This window comes from Cucurbita maxima, unplaced genomic scaffold (genome assembly GCF_002738345.1).
Source record: "Cucurbita maxima cultivar Rimu unplaced genomic scaffold, Cmax_1.0 Cma_Scf00040, whole genome shotgun sequence".
Taxonomy (NCBI): Eukaryota; Viridiplantae; Streptophyta; class Magnoliopsida; order Cucurbitales; family Cucurbitaceae; genus Cucurbita; species Cucurbita maxima.
Genome location: NW_019272056.1, coordinates 1450579 through 1469392, shown reverse-complemented (window position 1 = coordinate 1469392; position 18814 = coordinate 1450579). Strand labels below are relative to the sequence as shown.

General features: G+C 36.1%; 1 protein-coding gene across 1 annotated transcript; it reads right to left on the bottom strand.

The window, feature by feature from the left end:
* Positions 1–710: 710 nt before the first annotated feature.
* Positions 711–17581, bottom strand: LOC111469409 (2-methoxy-6-polyprenyl-1,4-benzoquinol methylase, mitochondrial-like). The gene is made up of 9 exons (XM_023114656.1): positions 17412–17581; positions 17006–17101; positions 16113–16239; positions 15545–15606; positions 12603–12761; positions 12369–12513; positions 9287–9358; positions 2675–2783; positions 711–948 (listed from the first exon to the last, which is right to left on the bottom strand). Exons 2-9 carry the CDS (start codon positions 17097–17099, stop codon positions 847–849), a joined length of 870 nt encoding a protein of 289 aa, XP_022970424.1. The 5' UTR covers positions 17100–17101; positions 17412–17581; the 3' UTR covers positions 711–846.
* Between the last annotated feature and the right edge of the window lie 1233 nt (positions 17582–18814).

Genomic DNA, 18814 nt, shown 5'->3' with positions numbered 1-18814 from the left:
TGGTTAAAAAATACCTTTAATTTTTTTTTAAAAGTAAAAAAATACTCTTATGAAAACTCAACACAATCGCACTTTTAAAGGTAGTGGACTAGCGATTGTGCGGCACTCACTTTCCAACGACAAGTGAGCTAAGCCAATTTATTCTTGCGTCGCCTACGGCCAAACGCGATTGTGCGACACTCACTTTCCAACGACAAGTGAGCTAAGCCAATTTGTTATTGTGTCGCCTACGGCCAAACGACGTATGATCGAGCCTCTAGTCTCGGTTTAAAAGAAGGTTTTAGAAAACGATGGCAGAGAGAGATTTTATGAGAGATTTTTAAAAGAGACGTTATATAAACAATAAGAAAAAGATAACAATGGCTTATCATTAGTAGGTGACAAAAGGCATTTATCTATATCTTATAGATCATCTCTCACCTCCTTGCTATGATTAATTCCTCATTCATCATATATATATTTTTCTAGCTTTGAACTTTAAAAAGTTTTGTTAATACTGTACAGAGATTATCTCCGAACTTTTTAATGTTACTTTTGAAAGTTCATAATATTTTTTAAACGTGTTACTAACGTCAAGATAGTTTTGAATTTTAAAAATCGAAGAGTATGAATAAACTTTCTGAAAACTCAAAAATATTTTGAAACACTTTTAAAAGTTCAGTATTTTTTAAACTCTTTCGAGAGTATTTTTGACACAAAATATCGGTTTATTGGTATTTTTGAGATTTAAGAACTTGTGGGGAAAGAGTAGGAAACATCTGGGGACATTTTTATCATGAATTAAGAAATAGCTAAAGTGAAGCAACCTCTTGGTTATGAAGTTACAAGTGGATGCAAAAGCTGGTTCTAGAGTTTCAAGCCTGAATGGATAGCAACCACTCCTCCAACTAGATTTTCGTACTCGACCTTCTCGAAGCCTGCATCGACGATCATGGAAGCAAATTTCTCCTGCATCCCACCAAATCATTAATAAGGAAAACTAGTATGAACAAACTAATGCTATTGTCAAAGTGAACGTAGCTACCATTACTAATTCAATGCTTAGACATACCCCACCCTTTGTGTATTTAGGAAAGTTTATCGGAAACAAGATTTGAATGATTATAATAACTCTTCAGGATCTTTATCATAAAAGCCAGAGGTTGGTCATGAAAACTAATATGAACAAACTAATCCTATCGCCAAAGTGAGCATAGCTACCAGCTACCCGTTATTGATTGAGTGCTTAGATAACTGAATAATAAGAGTAGCATATCCCACCCTTTTTACCTTTCGAAAGTTTATCAGAAACCACACTTGAATGATTACAATAACTCTTCAAGATCTTTATCATAAAAGCTAGAGGTTGGTCATGAAAACTAGTAAGAATAAACTAATCCTATCGCCAAAGTGAGCATAGTTACCCGTTACTGATTCAGTGCTAAGATAACTAAATAATAATAGTAACATATCTCACCCTTTTACCTTTGGGAAAGTTAACCAGAAACAGAAGACTTGGAATGATTATAATAACTTTCATGATCTTTATCGTAAAAGCCAGAAGTTGGTCATGGAAACTAGTATGAACAAACTAATCATATTGCCAAAGTGAGTATAGCTACCCGTTACTGATTCAGTGCTCAGATAACCAAATAATAATAGAACATATCCCCACCCTTTTGGCCTTAGGGAATGTTTACCATAAACAAAAGACTGAGAGATTATAATAATTCATGATCTTTATCATAAAAGTCAGAGGTTGGTCATGGAAACTAGTATGACCACTAATCCTATCGACAAAGTGAGCATAGCTACCGGTTACTAATTCAGTGCTCAGTAACTAAATAATAGTAGTGACATATTCCACCCTTTTTGCCTTTCAAAAAGTTTATCAGAAACAAAAGACTGAAATGATTATAATAATTCTTCAGGATCTTTATAATAAACGTTAGAGGTCGGTCATGGAAACTAGTATGAACTAACTAACCCTATCGCCAAAGTAAGCATAGCTTGCTCAGATAACCAACTAATAAGAGGAACATATCCTTTTGTCTTTGGGAAAGTTTATCATAAACAAAATACTCGAATGATTATAATAACTCTTCGTAATCTTTATCATAAAAGCCAAAGGTTCGTCATGGAAACTAGTATGAACAAACTAATCCTATCGCCAAAGTGAACGAAGCTACCAGTTACTGATTCAGTGCTTAGATAACTAAATAATAATAATGACATATCCCACCCTTTCGAAAAGTTTACTAAAAACAAAACATTGGAATAATTATAATAATTTTTCATGATCGACTTAGCAAGTCAAATGATGTCCAATCAGAAGCTGACAACCACGTAAAGCTGCAGAGCTTCTCAAGGCTAGAGCCACACTAAAGCACAATAGTCATTTGGAGCTCAAGTGCAAGGCGCAAGAAAAAAAAAAAAAAAAAACTTGTGTATTGCAGTATCAGTGCGTCGAAACAAAATTTCCTGTTCCATTGTTTCTATTTCTATTTCTCTCTTTCTTTTTGGTTCCTGTGGTGTTTCCTTATTTGTAACAGTAATGCCATGCTTCTGTAATTAATAATAATTGGAGGTATTCTTGAAATTTTTAAACAGCGCATACTGATATGATTGTTACTTTTCACAACTTCAAGTATGTTTGTTGTCTGAGAAAAAGAAGAGAAGAGGAAAAGACTATCACCTGTGAGGGAAATCGACGGATGCTTTCAACCAAGTATTGATAGGATTCCCGGTCACCAGCAACTAGCTCTCCAACGGCTGGAATGATAGAAAACGAATAATAGTCATACCTGCACCAGAAGAGGGCAATTCAAGTTAAAACTTGATTTAATGATGATATCTAGTGTATCCTAGCATGGGAAATATATTAGAAAACAGAAAATTAAGTAAAGTAAAAGAATTCAGGCTGCAAGGGCTTGATTAAGAGGACGACTGTAACAGCTTAAGCTCACCGCTAGTAGATATTGTTCTTTTGAGGCTGTTACGCATCGCCTCATGGTTTTAAAACGCATCTACTATGGAGAGGGTCTAGCCTACTCCGACCGGTGTCTCACACCGTCCGGGGACTGGCTCTGATACCATTTGTAATAACTCAAGCCCACCGGCAGTAGATATTGTCCTCTTTGGGCTGTTACGTATCGTCGTCAACCTCACGGTTTTCAAACACGTCAACTATGGAGAGAATCTAGCCCTACTCCGACAAGTGTCTCGCACCATCCGGTGACTGGCTCTGATATCATTTGTAACAGCCCAAGTCCACGCTAGTAGATACTGTCCTCTTTGGGCCGTTACGTATTGTCGTCAACCTCACGATTCTCAAACGCGTCAATTATGGAGAGAGTCTAGCCCTACTCTGACTAGTGTCTCGCACTATCCGGTGTGACTTTAATACCATTTGTAACAGCCCAAGCCACCGCTAGTAGATATTATCCGCTTTGGCCCGTTACGTATCGTCGTCAGCCTCACGGTTTTAAAATGCGTCTGTTAGGGAGAGGTTTTCACACCCTTATAAGGAATGCTTTGTTCACCTCTTCAACCAATGTGGGATCTCACCACCAAAGAAGACAGAAAAACAGCATTAAAATAAAGAATTCCACCTGGTATATAAATTAGCAAGAACAAAAGGTGTCCTAGTTTAATATGCTTATGTCAAACAAAGAAAGTAATTTAATCTTATTCATTAATGTATACATACGTATATGTAATGTGACCTTGGTCGGCAATTAAATGTCTTAAAAGATCAATACATTTTCCAGACATATATTTAATATGCTTAGGAAGAGTGCATCCTTGTGGAAACAAAACATAGAAAGAGTGTCTTTGAACACGATCAATGATATTAACTCTCCCATGTCAAACCTGCCACACAAACACCTTAACCTTCTTTGAAATTTGAACCTTCTAAAGAGAGAAAGGAAAAAGAAGCGATACCATTTCCAAAGAATTTTGCCAAGGCCTCTCTGGCCAACACTTGCATCCCACTCAAAAGGATGAGATCGTATCTACTCATAATCACCCTAGACAACAGCAGGTTAAGACTCCATGAAAAAGCCCACAATCACTTAGCTAGAAAATCTCATTACGGTATGTTGACATTGTACCCTAGCCCATGCATGGGAGGTGGGTATATGTAACGACTCTAAATTTCTACTGACCTAAAGTTACTATCATCATCATAACATCATCTCATGTGCGGAAATAAGCATTTAAAACGTCGTAAAACATTGTCATGGACTTACATGTTTGAAAATAGTCTTTAAAGCGACGTGACGAAATATTAAATAAAACAAAGTAAATATTAAAATTGAAAAATGTCTTATACTAACCTATCATCTAAAAATTTAAGTACAACTCTTATGCATGTGTCATGGTCTTTACTTGTGATGTTGTAGTCAACTATACAGGGATGCTTTGCCTGAAAAATAGAAGTAGCACATGTCTTTAGTATTTTATGAAAAATACTCCGTAAGTGACCTCAAGGAATGCAAGCACATGCAACTCATGATTAGGGACCTATCGTTAAAACTATTATAGAGATGACCTCCAATCTGGACAAAATTGCATGTGTAGTACTTCCCTATACACGACCCACACATGCGAACGTGAGTTCCCAGACGGTTGCACCCCCCTTGAACCCATCATAGTCGAACTAGTTGTCAAGAAGTTAGCAAACCCTCGAATATCATGCAAGGCATGATGATGATGATGATCATCATAAATGAAAAAATAACCCGATGTATATGGACACACAATATGCATGAGGTCCTTATAGTTTTCATTTTAAATAGTTCTTATGATACAACCCTATACATCATTCACACATTACTCTAGATAACATGCGTGCATTGCCTTCATACGTTCATCATCGTTAACATCATTTAAGGTTGAATATTAGAAAACTCTTCATCGTAATGTATCATGACATTTAATACATGCACATCATCTTAATATAACATATCATCATGCATCTCACATCATCATATCTTCATCATCATATCACCGTCATCACATCATCATATAACATCATTATATAGCATCATCACATCATCAAGCATCTTACATCATCATGCATCATCACCATATCATGTCATCATCATCATATCATGTCATTATCTCATATCATCATATAACAACATCACACCATCATATAACATGAAGCATAAATGACACGTAGACCCTTGCATATGTCGTCATACATAAGGCGAGTCTTCTCACCAAGCCGATAGTAAGACCATTTACTTGGTGTTACTACTATGACTCTTTGATGTTAGCTTAATGCTGCTCCCTGAAATTTAAAATTCTGTTTAATGAGTGCAACAATCATACATTAGAATGTTACTCGGAATTGACGCACCTAATTTTACATAAAATAATTTAAATTAACTAAGTCTAATTATGCATAAATAATTTATACTTGACTCCAAAAATTTAAACTACTAAAAATGAGTCATATTAACCTTAAACACTTTCGAAGAGTTGAAACTAGAAGGAAAGGGTCCAAGCGTATTAGACTCAAGTCAGATCAGCCAAAATACCGGCCTTAAGCCGTCAAAAAGTGTATTCTTTAACTGGCTTCAAATCGTTCAAGTAAGATGATAAAATGGAGTGAGGAATCTCCCTTTCATAGTAGATTCATAGTAGAGGCTAACTCCCCACTTCTCAACGTAAGTAATGTGAGACAATTTCCATTTTTTTTTAATTTTTGGGTTATTACATCATACACATCTAAAAGAAACTTTCGTCCTCGAAAGTGTCTCAATCTTAAAATTACTCGGGATATTTTTCCCTCATCTCTTCCCTCTGTTTTCCCATAGTTTCTTTCGCGGGATGGTTTTGTAAAGACCATTTTCTTAGCACATAAGACCTCTACTTCCCAAGCTAAAATTATTATTGGTCTTTTCTCGCAACTTAGGTCATCATCTACCTATAAGGACTCGTAATCTACGACGTGGTCAAGTTATCCAACTTAAGGACGAGGCAAACAATCTCAGGTTTCTTTCGTAAATATGTGGCAGAATCGTTGCTTTTAGAGTTGTCTTAGTACTCTAATTAGTTATCTATTCATAACATCATTAGACCTTACTAACTTTCATATATCATCCAACACATGTCTATACTATGGTTGAGGCCAGCAAATTCCTTAACTTTTGAAAGCTCGACGGATTGTACGTGCGAGTTGTGCTTGTATGAATTGACTGAGTCCAACTCAAAACATTTGAACAAACCTTTTACATTTTCAGAGTGAGGAAACCTACAACTTTATGTCTCTGAACAAGTCTAGACCAACTCGAAAGTCCTTTTTAGGGGTAAATAATGTAGCACGGTTGTAAAAAAAAAAAAAAAAAAAAAAAGGAAATTGTCCCACATTGCTTAAGTTGAGAAATGGGGAGTTGGCCTCGGGAGGTCCCTCATTTCATTTTATCATCCCACTTGAACGATTCGAAACTAGTCGGAGAACACACTTTCTAACGACTCAAGATTGGCATTTTGGTTGATCCGACTTGGGTCCAATACGCTCGGATCCATTCCTTTTAGGTTAGTATGACTACTTTTAGCTAGTTTAAATTTTGGGGTCAAGTTTAAATTATTTAGGCATAATTAAGTTTAGTTAGTTTAAATTGTGACGAGTAAAAATTAGGCTCAGCTAGTTTAAATTATTAGGAGTAAGTTTAAATTATTTTATGCAAAATTAGGTAGGCCAATTACACAATAGAATTCTAATTTATGATTGTTGGACTCCTTAAGCGTAATGAAATTTCAGAGAGTAGCGTTAAGCAGCATCAACGAGTCATAGTAGCTTTGGCCTAGGCCAACAAAGTAAGTGGCCTTACTATTGCTCGGTTGGAAGACTCGCCTTATGTATCATGACACGTGCCAGGTGGCCCTTTCACGTGTCATTTATGCTTTATGTTTATGATGATACGATGATGTTATATGATGATGTGATGACGTTATATGATGATGTGATGACGTTATATGATGATGTGATGACGTTATATGATGATGTGATGACGTTATATGATGATGTGATGACGATGATAGGATGATAGGATGATAGGATGATATGATGACGATGATATGAGGATGACAACATGACGATATAATGATGTGATGATATGATGACATGATAATGCATGATAACATGATGATGTAAGTTGCATGATGATGATATGACTTAATATGATGAGATATTCCATGTTAAGATAATGTGCCTGTATTAAATGCTCTGATACATTATGATATTATGATGAACAATTTTCTAAAACACAACCCTAAATAACCCTAAATGATGTTAATGATAATAAACGTATAAAGGCCAATGCATGCATGTTACCTAGAGTAATATGCAAATGATATATAAGATTGTGTCATAAGAATGATTTAAGATGATAACTATAGGGACCTCATGCAAATTGTGTGTTCATATACATCGGGTTACTTCCTCATTTATGATGATGGGTACGAACGCGTACACTATGATGATGATCATGTCTTGCATGATATTCGAGGGTTGGACGCCCGACTACGTATAACTAGCCCAACTATGATGGGTCCAGGGGGTGCGAACTACCTAGGGATTCAACGCTCACACGTGTGGGTCGCGTCTAGAGAAGTACTACACATCCAATTTAGTCCGGATTGGAAACCACCTCTATTATGATTTTAACGATAGGTCCCTAATCATAAGTTGCATGTTTGTATTCTCTAACCCCAATAGTAGAGCCACTTACTGAGTATTTCATAAAATACTCAAACCATGTGCTACTCCTATTTTTCAAGTAAAGGCAAAGGACCCCTGTATGGTTGACGACGCAAGTAAAAACCATGACACATGCTTATTATTTACTTTATTTTATTTAATATTTTGTCATGCTGCTTTCAAGACCCTTTTCAAACATGTAAATCCATGACAATCTTTTATAATGTTCATGACAATCTTTTATAATGTTTTAAACGCTTATTTCCACACATGAGATGATGTTATGAAGATGGTAGCGACTTTAGGTTAGTAGAAATCTAGGGTCGTTACAAATGGTATCAGAGCTAGACACCGAGCGGTGTGCCAGCAAGAACGCTGAGCCGTGAAGGGGGTGAACACTGGGCGGTGTGCTAGCGAGGATGCTGGGGCCTATAGAGGAGTGAATTGTGAGAACCCACATCAATTGGAGAGAGGAACGAATGCCAGCGAGGACGCTGGACCCCGAAGGAGGGTGGATTGTGAGATCTCACATCAATTGAAGAGGGGAACGAGTGCCAGTAAGGACACTGGCCCAGAGATGGGTGGATTATGAGATCCCACATCGGTTGGAGAGGAGAACGAAACATTCTTTATAATGGCGTGGAAACCTCTCCTTAACAGACGTATTTTAAAAACCTTGATGAGAAACCCAAAAGGAAAAGCCCAAAGAAGACAATATCTGCTAGCGGTGGGTTTAGACCGTTACAATATATGCACTCGCTATCCGGTACAGAGTCCCGTAAATGATGTGGCATGGACAACACATGGGCACGTTATGAACGACTCATGGGCACGTTTTCGATGGGCATGACTGAGCAAGTTATGATGGCCGATGAAATCCCAAGACTCAAGATGACATCATGACATAAAAATTGTGTTAGTTGGGAACCAAAATGAGAATATGAGATGCGATGTTGCATATGAGAGACCTTGGCCCCGAGTAAAGACAAGGTCGAGCCGAATGACTTGCATAGTTAGAGGTAAGTCAGTAGGGTTGCAGAAAATCCATGGTTGAAAGTGCACAACTATGACACTTGGTAGGAGTAAGCCTCCTTTAAAGAACCAGACCTTTTTCAAGTTTGACCTTTTCTAAACCTTTTCCACCACAAGATCCTAGAAAATCTGAAAACCCAACTTTTAGTCTTCCCCAAAGGGCAAAAGGAAGAGGAAATGCCCACAATCAATCTCCTTTTTTCTAAGGACCCTCGTAGAAAAAATCTTACCCCTCAGCCTTCCATTAACAAAAATGGAGAAGTTAACCGTCTTAATACTATTCCACATCCAAACTCTCCATTTCAACCCAAATTTTCTTTTCCAAAACTTTAGCCAAAAAGTTTCGGACAACGTCGTTCTAAGCTTTTTCAGAGTGACATTTTCAATGCCAAAATTCATTAAAAAATCAATATAATAGAAAAGTTAATGAGAAGTTTTCAAAAAATTCAAAAAGCTTAAATCATCGCATCAATGCAAGAGACATTAAAGTTTGTAGATCACTATCATTTAAATCACGAAATATTAAATTTTCCCTTATTAAAAAGTGTGAAAGTTACGTACAATTCCTTAAATATGGGAGCTTCAACATGGCTTAGCTCGAGGCAAAGAAATCTTCCTCCTCGTCTTAGAACCCTACAAACAAACACACTTTGTAAGTAAAAACTAATTCCAAAAGAAAGCAAGAGACGAATAGGAGCATGTTTCTTAGATAGTTTAAGAAATGAAAAATAATCATTATCAAAGGAGAGAGTGAAGACGAGTCATCTCCCCATCAAAGTGCCAAACAAGATTATTACACAGTGTATCAGAAAAAGAGAATAAACCAACAAGGAGACAAGCTAAGAAGAACGAACATGGACATGGACACGGACACGGACACGACCACATGTCAATTTCTAAAAAAGTAAGACACAAACCCGTTGAGAACACATTTTTTCCCCTATAACATTTGTATATGTTGATATATTAATACTTCACTATAGATAAAACATGTAAATTTAACATAAAAACATAATATACTTCAAAAAAAATATACGAAGTTAAGCCGATTAACAATATTTGAAATCTTAAAAGGTGTAGAAAGATTTAGTTGGTTATGACTAGAGAAAAAAGACGTTGTCCTAATACTTTAGGATTGATTAATATACAAGGAACCAATCTATAAGAAAAAATATACTTTTTCCCCCTATACTTTAGGTTAAATATTTTCTAGTGCGTTTTTTAGCATGTCGAACACGTGTCCAATCCATGTCCGTGTTTCCTATGAGACAAGGCTACATTATGTTCTTCCCTTGGATGTGGCTAAGAGAATTTATATTTTTATGAAAAATACCAACGGAAAGTTTTTTCATTGTTGGGATCTTGAACTTTCAAGCTTGGGAAAAAATTCAACCTACTCCTGAGGAATCCTTGATTGGATACTAGCCATGGACACCGTTGCCCACTTCACATACTGAAAAGTTCCACTTTGGGTGAAAGACTCGATCTCTCCAACCTAAAGGATCCCCAACGCTTTAACAAACAATCGAACCCCTAGCTAAGGGCAAGCAAAGTAATCTTCCAACGGTCGAGTCAAAATCACTTATAACATTTGAGCAAGAACTTTTAGAGGATGTCCCTTGATCGCGCAAACCTCACTTCGTCTTTCATGCTCACAGCAGACAAATCAAATTCATTCCTCCCTATTTCAATCTACAACCAACAAAAGCTGCTCAAAGAAGGTGTCGATGAAAAATACAATAAAGAGCATAGAAACTTATAATCAGCTCCTTTACATCTACTTGAACAATCTCAACTTATACAAGCTAGCTTTCAAGCACAAGACAACGTGATCACTCACCTTCCCTTGTAGAAGCCAAGAAAGCCTTGGCCCTCCTAATTTTCACTTAACTCCTAATCCTATAATGAGATTAGGCCGAGTCATAAACCACTTTTTTTTTATAAGAACCAAGCTTTCATTGAGAAAAATGAAAGAATATACAAAAAAATACAAAATACAGCTCCTCTAATCCAAAAGAATGAAACCTAGCTGGTAGTTATTACAAACAAAACCTTAGTCACAGAAGCCCACGCCAAGCATTAAACCTAATTAACTCCCAAAACTCTTCAGATCTTTCACCCTCACCAAGAATGCTAGGACTCCTCCCAAGCTAAATCCCCCACGCAGTAGCACAAAATACCAAGCCTATCAAAGGGTTTTTGTCTTCTCTCTGAAAGGGGGAACAACAAAATATCATCAAACATCCCCAACAGTCCCTACCCCATGCCATCAAGATGCCATAAAGAGCCCTTCCAATGTTTGTCATACCTAGTGGTCTCTAGCACAAACTTTCATCTATGGACAATTTTTTTTTTTTTTTTAATTTTAATTTTATAAGAGACAATTTCATTGATGGGTGAAATTTACAAGAGGGATGTATAATCTATGATGTTAATAAAAGACCTTCCCAATTTGCAATGAGGGAGGTATAACTGTAGGAAGTAAAAATATTAGACAGTTTACACCAAGATATAGCTTGGTAAACAACATTGTCAAAAAGTTTTGTGTAGGTCTGTGTCGTTTCTGCAAATATTCTCTGATTTCTTTCTTTCCACAGATTCCAAAAGAAAGCCATGATGAGGTTTTTCCATAATAGGGCTTTTGCGTTCTTGAAAGGGTGGTACGTTAAGGCCATACCCAAAAAATCCTTTACCTCCTTAGGAAATGTGAGATGTCATCCGAATATATTAAGAATCGTTGTCCAAAAATTTTGAGTGTATGTGCATTGCATAAACAAGTGACTTTGTGATTCGTTTTCTTTCTTGCATAGTGGACACCAATTTGGAGAGAGAGTGATGTAAGACATTCTTTTTTTAAGATTTTCAGATGGCTTTATGCGCTATTTCCCAAAGAAAGAACTTCACCTTTTTAGGTTGATGTCCTTTCCATATTGTCTTTGCTTGCATGGGATTTATTGCTTCTACTTTTTCCCCCATGTCCATCATCAAGGATTTTGTAGAAAAGACCCCGTCAGCACCGGGAGCCAAGTTAGTGAGTCTTCTTTGTTTGACAATACCACAGGGGCAAGGTCAAGGCTTAATTTGGCCCACTCCATTGCTTCATTATCCTTTAGATTCCTACCAAGCTTCGGGTCCCAAAATTTGTTGACAGCATTCATGTTTCTTTAATCGTGGCTTTTTTCTATGAGAGAGCCCGTACAAAAGTGGATGTACAAAAGTGGATACTTCAAAGCTAGCGTGTGTTTTCAATCCATGGGTTGGTTTTGAATGTTTTCTTTAAGCGTGGTGTTTTTTGCTAAGGACAATGTTGTTTTGAATTCAATGTCATGGTTAGCATCTCACAGAGTGTAACATTCTCCCACCCCTTCACGAAGCACTAAAGGAACCCCTTCATGAACTGACATCATGCAGGGTCCCATCAAAATGCTCTACCAATTGGGCATCAGTTGCCCCATAGAAACCCTCAAATGGCTCAATATCACGTAGATGAATTTTAGAAAGGGGTAAATGCAATCTGCACTTGAAGGCAGCCTTATACACATTCTCTACACCAAAATTGGTCTTATTCAACCTACACAATTCATTTTTTTCATAGGATTTAATACAAAAAGAAAAAAAAAATCATAAGACAATATAGAGTTACCTATAGGCCTCATCTAGAACTTTTTCAATGTGAGTAACGTTCCTAATTCCAAATGCAATTGTGTAACCATCCATTGAATTATCATGAAAACTCAAAGCTTCGGCATCTCCTTCCTCCCATATAAGAGATCTTTCTTCTCCCAGACCTATAAGTTGAAAACATTACGATACTATTTTCCTGACAACAAATTGCATTCAGAAAATGCAGACAATTCCATGCCAATTGTATATTTACCCATTCCAATGGCTCTCTTTTTACCAATGTTTAACATATGTGGGTTGATGTCACAAACATATATTTGAGTTTGTTCCTGAGAATCATCTTCCTGAACATCTTGCCTTTCTCTACGTTTCACATCATTAATACTTTCTAGAATCCTGAAAGCAACATCACCTGCAATATGTGAGAAATTAATATAACAGCTAATAATTGTCACATCTTATAAGCACAAAAGAGACAGAAATTCATGTGGTAAGTATTTATAGTTTTGAAATTCAAGTTATTTACATCCAAAGAGAACTTCCATCGAAAGTTTCAAATAGATTACAAATGGAAGATAAGGAAAAAAATATTGCACCCACACAAGATTCTAGTAACTAAAAATTTAAGATTTTTTTAATAGAAACACAGAAGATTAGATTGCTCTTTTAATAGAAAACAGGCTTTATCTATCAGAATAAACTAATGAGAAGCGAAAAAGAGATTTATAAGAGAGAAGAAAAAAAAATCTTCTTCATTGACTAGAGTGGAAAATCTTGGAAGTTATTTTCCCTAACAATTTTCAGGTTTTTAGTTTGCCTAATTTTATCAAGGTTTTTCCTTTTACGGCCTTTGGTTTAAATTGAAGGTTCGAATAATGAGAATTCCAGAAATTTTCAGTTGAGTTTCTTTAAATTTGGGACTGTTATAGTGCTTCTTTGAACTTTTTTTGCACAAAAAGTTCATAAAATGATTGCTAATTTAAAGTGTAATTTATATTTCTGATTTATACATGAAAAATGAATGTCTTTACTCTTTTACAGAAATTTCAGTGTATTTTCAGATCTGATTTTGGGGAAAAACAGTAGTAAATCTTGAATCTTTTAGTGTTAAAATCTTGGAAAATCTTGTTTTATAGAGCAGAGAATTTTTCAGTTTAATGGTCCCTAATTATATATTTTTTATTTTATTTTTTATTTTTTATTTTTTTGTAGTTTTTAAGGTTTTAAAGGTTCTGTTAGAGAGGATTGTTTGATATTTTTATATTTATTGAAAAGTAGGGATTTTGGTGATTTTTAAGTACATTATTGTTGGTCTCTCTCTGTAGGCTGCGTCATCAGTCTGCTTCTTCCATCATTTCCATATGCTATGTTTTTCCTATTGGAGTCGGCACTTTTTGATTTCAATGGCTTTTATCATTCTCAACTGGTTCCTAGGTGAAAATTGGTTCATTTAGACCGAGATTTTCTAGAGTTCATGGTATGTTGCTAAAGGCGATCCTTGCAAGTTTGTGTTACTCTTCATTTTCTAGAGCTCATGGTATGCTGCTAAAGCCGGAAGGATGTAGCTTGGTTCCACATTAATAAATCTTTTGTTAATAATAGTTTTTATAATCATAAAAGTAGATTCCACATTACTCAAACTAACTTCAAATGCAACATCACAATCATCATCATCATGTGAGAGAAGGAGAAGCAGTGGTATTCCTTGAAGAATGAAATACTCCTTTAGTGAAAACATCAAAATCTAATACTGTAAATTCTTGTCGACTACAATTATGAGAAACAAATTTCTAGATAGATGTGGCCCAAAGACTAGAACAATTTCTTCAATACAATCTGGATTAATGTATTATCCACAATGATTGGAGGAATTGAAGAACGATGCACCTTTCTTTGAGTGTAGTACTGGGGATAAGTTTCAATAAAACAATTCTTCACCTCTTGAACGCTTAAAGACTTGGAAGATTCATGTGCCCTAATGGAATGACCAATATGTATCATTAGAGATCGTAATAGTCATCTCTCAATTTTCCTTTGAAGCATCCAGAAAACCTAGTGATAGAACTAAGAAGTCATCAAAAGATGGTGAACAACTATGCTAAGCAGACTTTTCATTTTCATCTTCAATTACAGAGCTAATTTGAATAATGTCTAACGGATTCAAAAAAATCTTTTAGATCTAAAGTGCTCTTACAAGACATTAAGACAAGGTATATCAAGTGAGATTCCACATTGGTTGGAGAGGAGAACGAAGCATTCTTTATAAGGTTGTGGAAATCTCTCCCTAACGGATGCGTTTTAAAACCTTGAGGGGAGCCCGGAAGGGAAAGCCTAAAGAGAACAATATCTGCTACCGGTGGGCTTGGGTTATTACATATCAACAGGAGTGATATCCCCAAATCAAAGGAAAAACAAATCCCTTTTTAGATCCATAATTTCAATTATAGCACGGATGAAACGATAAAAGTTCTTTTGAACTTCAATATAGGTTGCACTACAATCTAACAAATTCAAGGTCTTGGATAAAACTCGAATCAAACCACCAAAAGTAGTGTCCTATTACATGGACAGTGCACATATTCCAATAATGTAGAGGTTTTACCATTATACCAATATGCATGGTATCTTCCTTACGATATATTGATATAAGAAAAAGGAAATTTCCTAAGGTAATACAAAACAACCTCAGCCTATTTTGAGAGGGCTGGTAAACTCTCTCTCTTTTCCATAGACAAAAAGCATGAAAACATAATACTACCGTGCCCTTTACATCATAAAACCCTGTAATGTACTTCCACACACATTCTATGACCCCCTCAATCCTAACTAACATGTCGACAATGACATGCCCTTCTTTCCCATTCTCGTGCATTATGTCACAATCAGGAGTCTAACAGAACACATTCTCTCCAAGTCTTTTACATTTTTCAGACTTGAATGATCACTGACCACTAGGTCCACAAATGATGATTGGCTACCTAACCTAAGCAAGCAATCTTACACTACAGAATTTTGAAATTCCAAACAACATAAAGTATTAGTGTCAAAAACAAAGTACAGAGACTTTGCAAATAATGTTGATAAAAATGAATGCCTCTTCTTAATCAAAGTTAGCACATAAACAATTTCAAATTATGACAATCACAAGAATTGATATCACATGTTTAAAATAAAAAATATAAATAGTTTGCGTACCTGTACCACCAGCCACATCAAGATGCTTCATTCCAGGAAAAGGATTTAGCTCAAAAACGAGTCTGCAATATTTAGCATAAAACATCAAAACAAACAAAAAAGAATAAAAGAGAGACGAAGAAAGAAGAAGAAAAAAATAAAAAATAATATATATATATATATATATATATATTAATCATAAAACTTGACTTTCATTGAGAGAAGATAAAAGAATTATGGGCCAAACGACCCACAAAAAGGAGCCAAAGTACAGGAATGGGATCTAGTCAAGAGAAATAAGACCAAGCGAATAATTATAAAAAATCCTAGAAGTTGAGGCTAGAGAGAAACTGAGAATCTAACGGGGGACCAAATATTGCTAGAACTCTCACACCCTCTCTAAAACTTTTGTTGTTTTTCTCCCCCTAAAGCCTCCGCAAAATAGCATACACACCCGTCTGCCATGAAAACTATCCTTTATCACCAAAGGGCAGATGAAGGATAAGATACTCAACTGTCACGCCCTGAGGAAAAGAAGAAAATATGTCCTGTGGGTGAGAGAATGAAATTCAAGTTAAAATAGTCGCACCTGTCTTTCCACAATCTATGCAATCCAGCACTCATCAAATCGTTCATCACATCATAATTCGAAGCAACATTGCTAAAGACATTACCAACTAGTCGGCTTTTTTCCTCTTCAGGCACTTCTTTGAATCCTGCAAAAAGTACCAATAGATCATTTTCTTTCATATTTACACTATAATAAAAGAGGATTAACGAAGAGAAATGCAAGTTACTTTAAATTCACACCAAATTATTTGAAGTCTAAAACAAGATTTGTCTATGATCATTTACCAAAATTAATCGTTATTAACTAGATGTTAGCACAATGAGTGTAAACCCAAATGGATGAATGTTCGAGATGCCCCGATGATATGAACAACACATGGGTAAGTTCTTAATAGACATGTCCAAGAAAGCTCCAATGGCCAATGACATCACAGGACCTGAGAAGATATCATGATATGAGGGCCATGTTGTTGAGAATCAAGATAACGAGATGAGAGGCGACGACGCATATGAATGACATTGACCTAGAGTAGTGATGAGGTCGAGCTAGATGACTTGGCTTAGCATAGAGGTAAGTCAGTTAAGGTCGCACACGATTGAACATGCACACACGGACGGTATCTATGGCCAAACAAGCTTAAATTCCACGTGAGTGGTGTTCGGTTAGCGAAGGAGAACATCGTCTAAGGTCCAACAAAGCACAAAGCCAGATGAAAAATATGAATGGAGCTTGGGACTATAATGTTACAAGGTTGAAAATGTACACTGTAACACTAGGCACCAACAAAGACCACAAAAGCCAAATAAAACCAAGACAACCATTTCCAAAAATCCTTCCTGTTCTAATGAGAGAGGGGGGGGGGGGGGGGGGGGGGGGGGGGNGGGGGGAGTGGGGGAGAGAGAGCAACCAACCAAAACTTGTAGCATGTGAATGTAAATAATTGGCAGAAGAAAACATTGGAAAAAATTTACTTCCAATCCTTCTAGTCACTGAACGCAAAGCCATGACTGCAATAAAGAAAAAAAAAAACATCAATCAACCCGAAGCCAACTAACAGATAAACAAAGCATTCATAAATAATCGAATGTATACATAATTTGAAGGACAGAAGACATTAAAACTGAGATAGTAGCTTCTCATCATGCTATTCAGATTGCCATATAAGCAAACCGGATTGAAAATACTTCCTTACGAAAGTTTCAATCAAGTTTAATTCGGCCACATTCCAATTTTGAACGAACGATTAAGAAACAGAAACTTCATTGCAAAAGGAATTGAAGAATTGAATAAAAGTAATTGCTCCATTGCCAGAGTTACCTTGTGACTGAAAATCGAGAGGGAGCGATGGAGAAAAGGCCGAAGCGTATAGTTAGGGCTGAAACTTGGATTTCAGAGGGAGGGATCAATGGAAACTGGAGAGAGTGGGTATCGGTCGGAGGAGAGCCGACTGAAACGAGATCACTGTGAGCCGTTTTTCCCTTCCTTAAAAAAATTAATAAAAAAACCTAATTTTAGTCTAAAAAATATTCTTAAATTTAATTTTTTTTAATGCTTCAATAATATATTTAATTTTTTAAAATTCTAAAAATGGAAATTTACGCTATCAATAATACATTCCTGAACCAAAAAAATAATTTTTCTAAATTTAATTATTGATTCGTGAGAGTTTCATTTATTTTATTATTATTATTTATAAAAAAAAAAAAATTATTGGATTCTAATTAAATAAGTCTTCCGTAATAATTGATAGTTTATAAAGCAAATATCTAATATTGATTTTATTGATAGGTATCTTTCCATTTATTGTTATTTCCATTTATTACTATTTGTGTGTGAATTAATCAAACATTATTATGGTATTAGAGCAAGTTTGGTTTAGAACTCAGATTTTTTTTTTTTAATGGCTTCTAAAATCTTCTACTGTTCTTCTCCGCCCCCACGGTTGGCTTTGACGCTGTAAGATTCTTTTTTTTTAATGGCTTCTAAAATCTTCTACTGTTCTTCTCCGCCACCACTGCTGGCTTTGACGCTGTAGGGACAGTCGTCATGGTTGCCACATGTAGAGCCGATTGATTACTCTTCAGCTCCACTCTTTTGACCTCCAAATCATCCTTAGCCATACCTTGTACATACAACCTTACCTTTTCCAACACAATTGATTTTCCCTCAACCAATATATCTCTTTCGTTTTCTTCCTCATCTTCCCTTCATCTTTCACATAAACCCTAACCTAAACCTATCAACATTCTGCAAAGATTTACTTTTGGAATCTGCGTGCCGCACTGGCCTCTTTGCCAACCAAGTTGCCGCCGCCCTTCTCGCCAAAATTGGCTTATTCGCCCAATGTGGCAACTCTTCCAGCTTCAACATTGTGTTTGTCCCTTGCTCTAGGTTTCCTCTTCTACTTCTTGGAGTTAGATATACAAAGCGACAATCCCTCTTCATGGGTTAAACATATTCTTGCCGAAGCCAAGGTAGCATCGCCGCTGAGCGGCGATCCCTCTGCAATTTTCGATGGCCAAGAAAGTGTTTCTCTATGCCTCCTCCTCTAAACCAGGTTTTTGACATCTTCACGAAAATTGTTTCTCAACCTCTTTAAATTTTTCATATTCAAGCTTCACATTCGTTAAATCCGACACTTAACTTGTAGTGGAGTGTTAAGATATTTAGTAATAAATTATAGCTTACCATATATATTATATTTGATATTTTTATAAGAC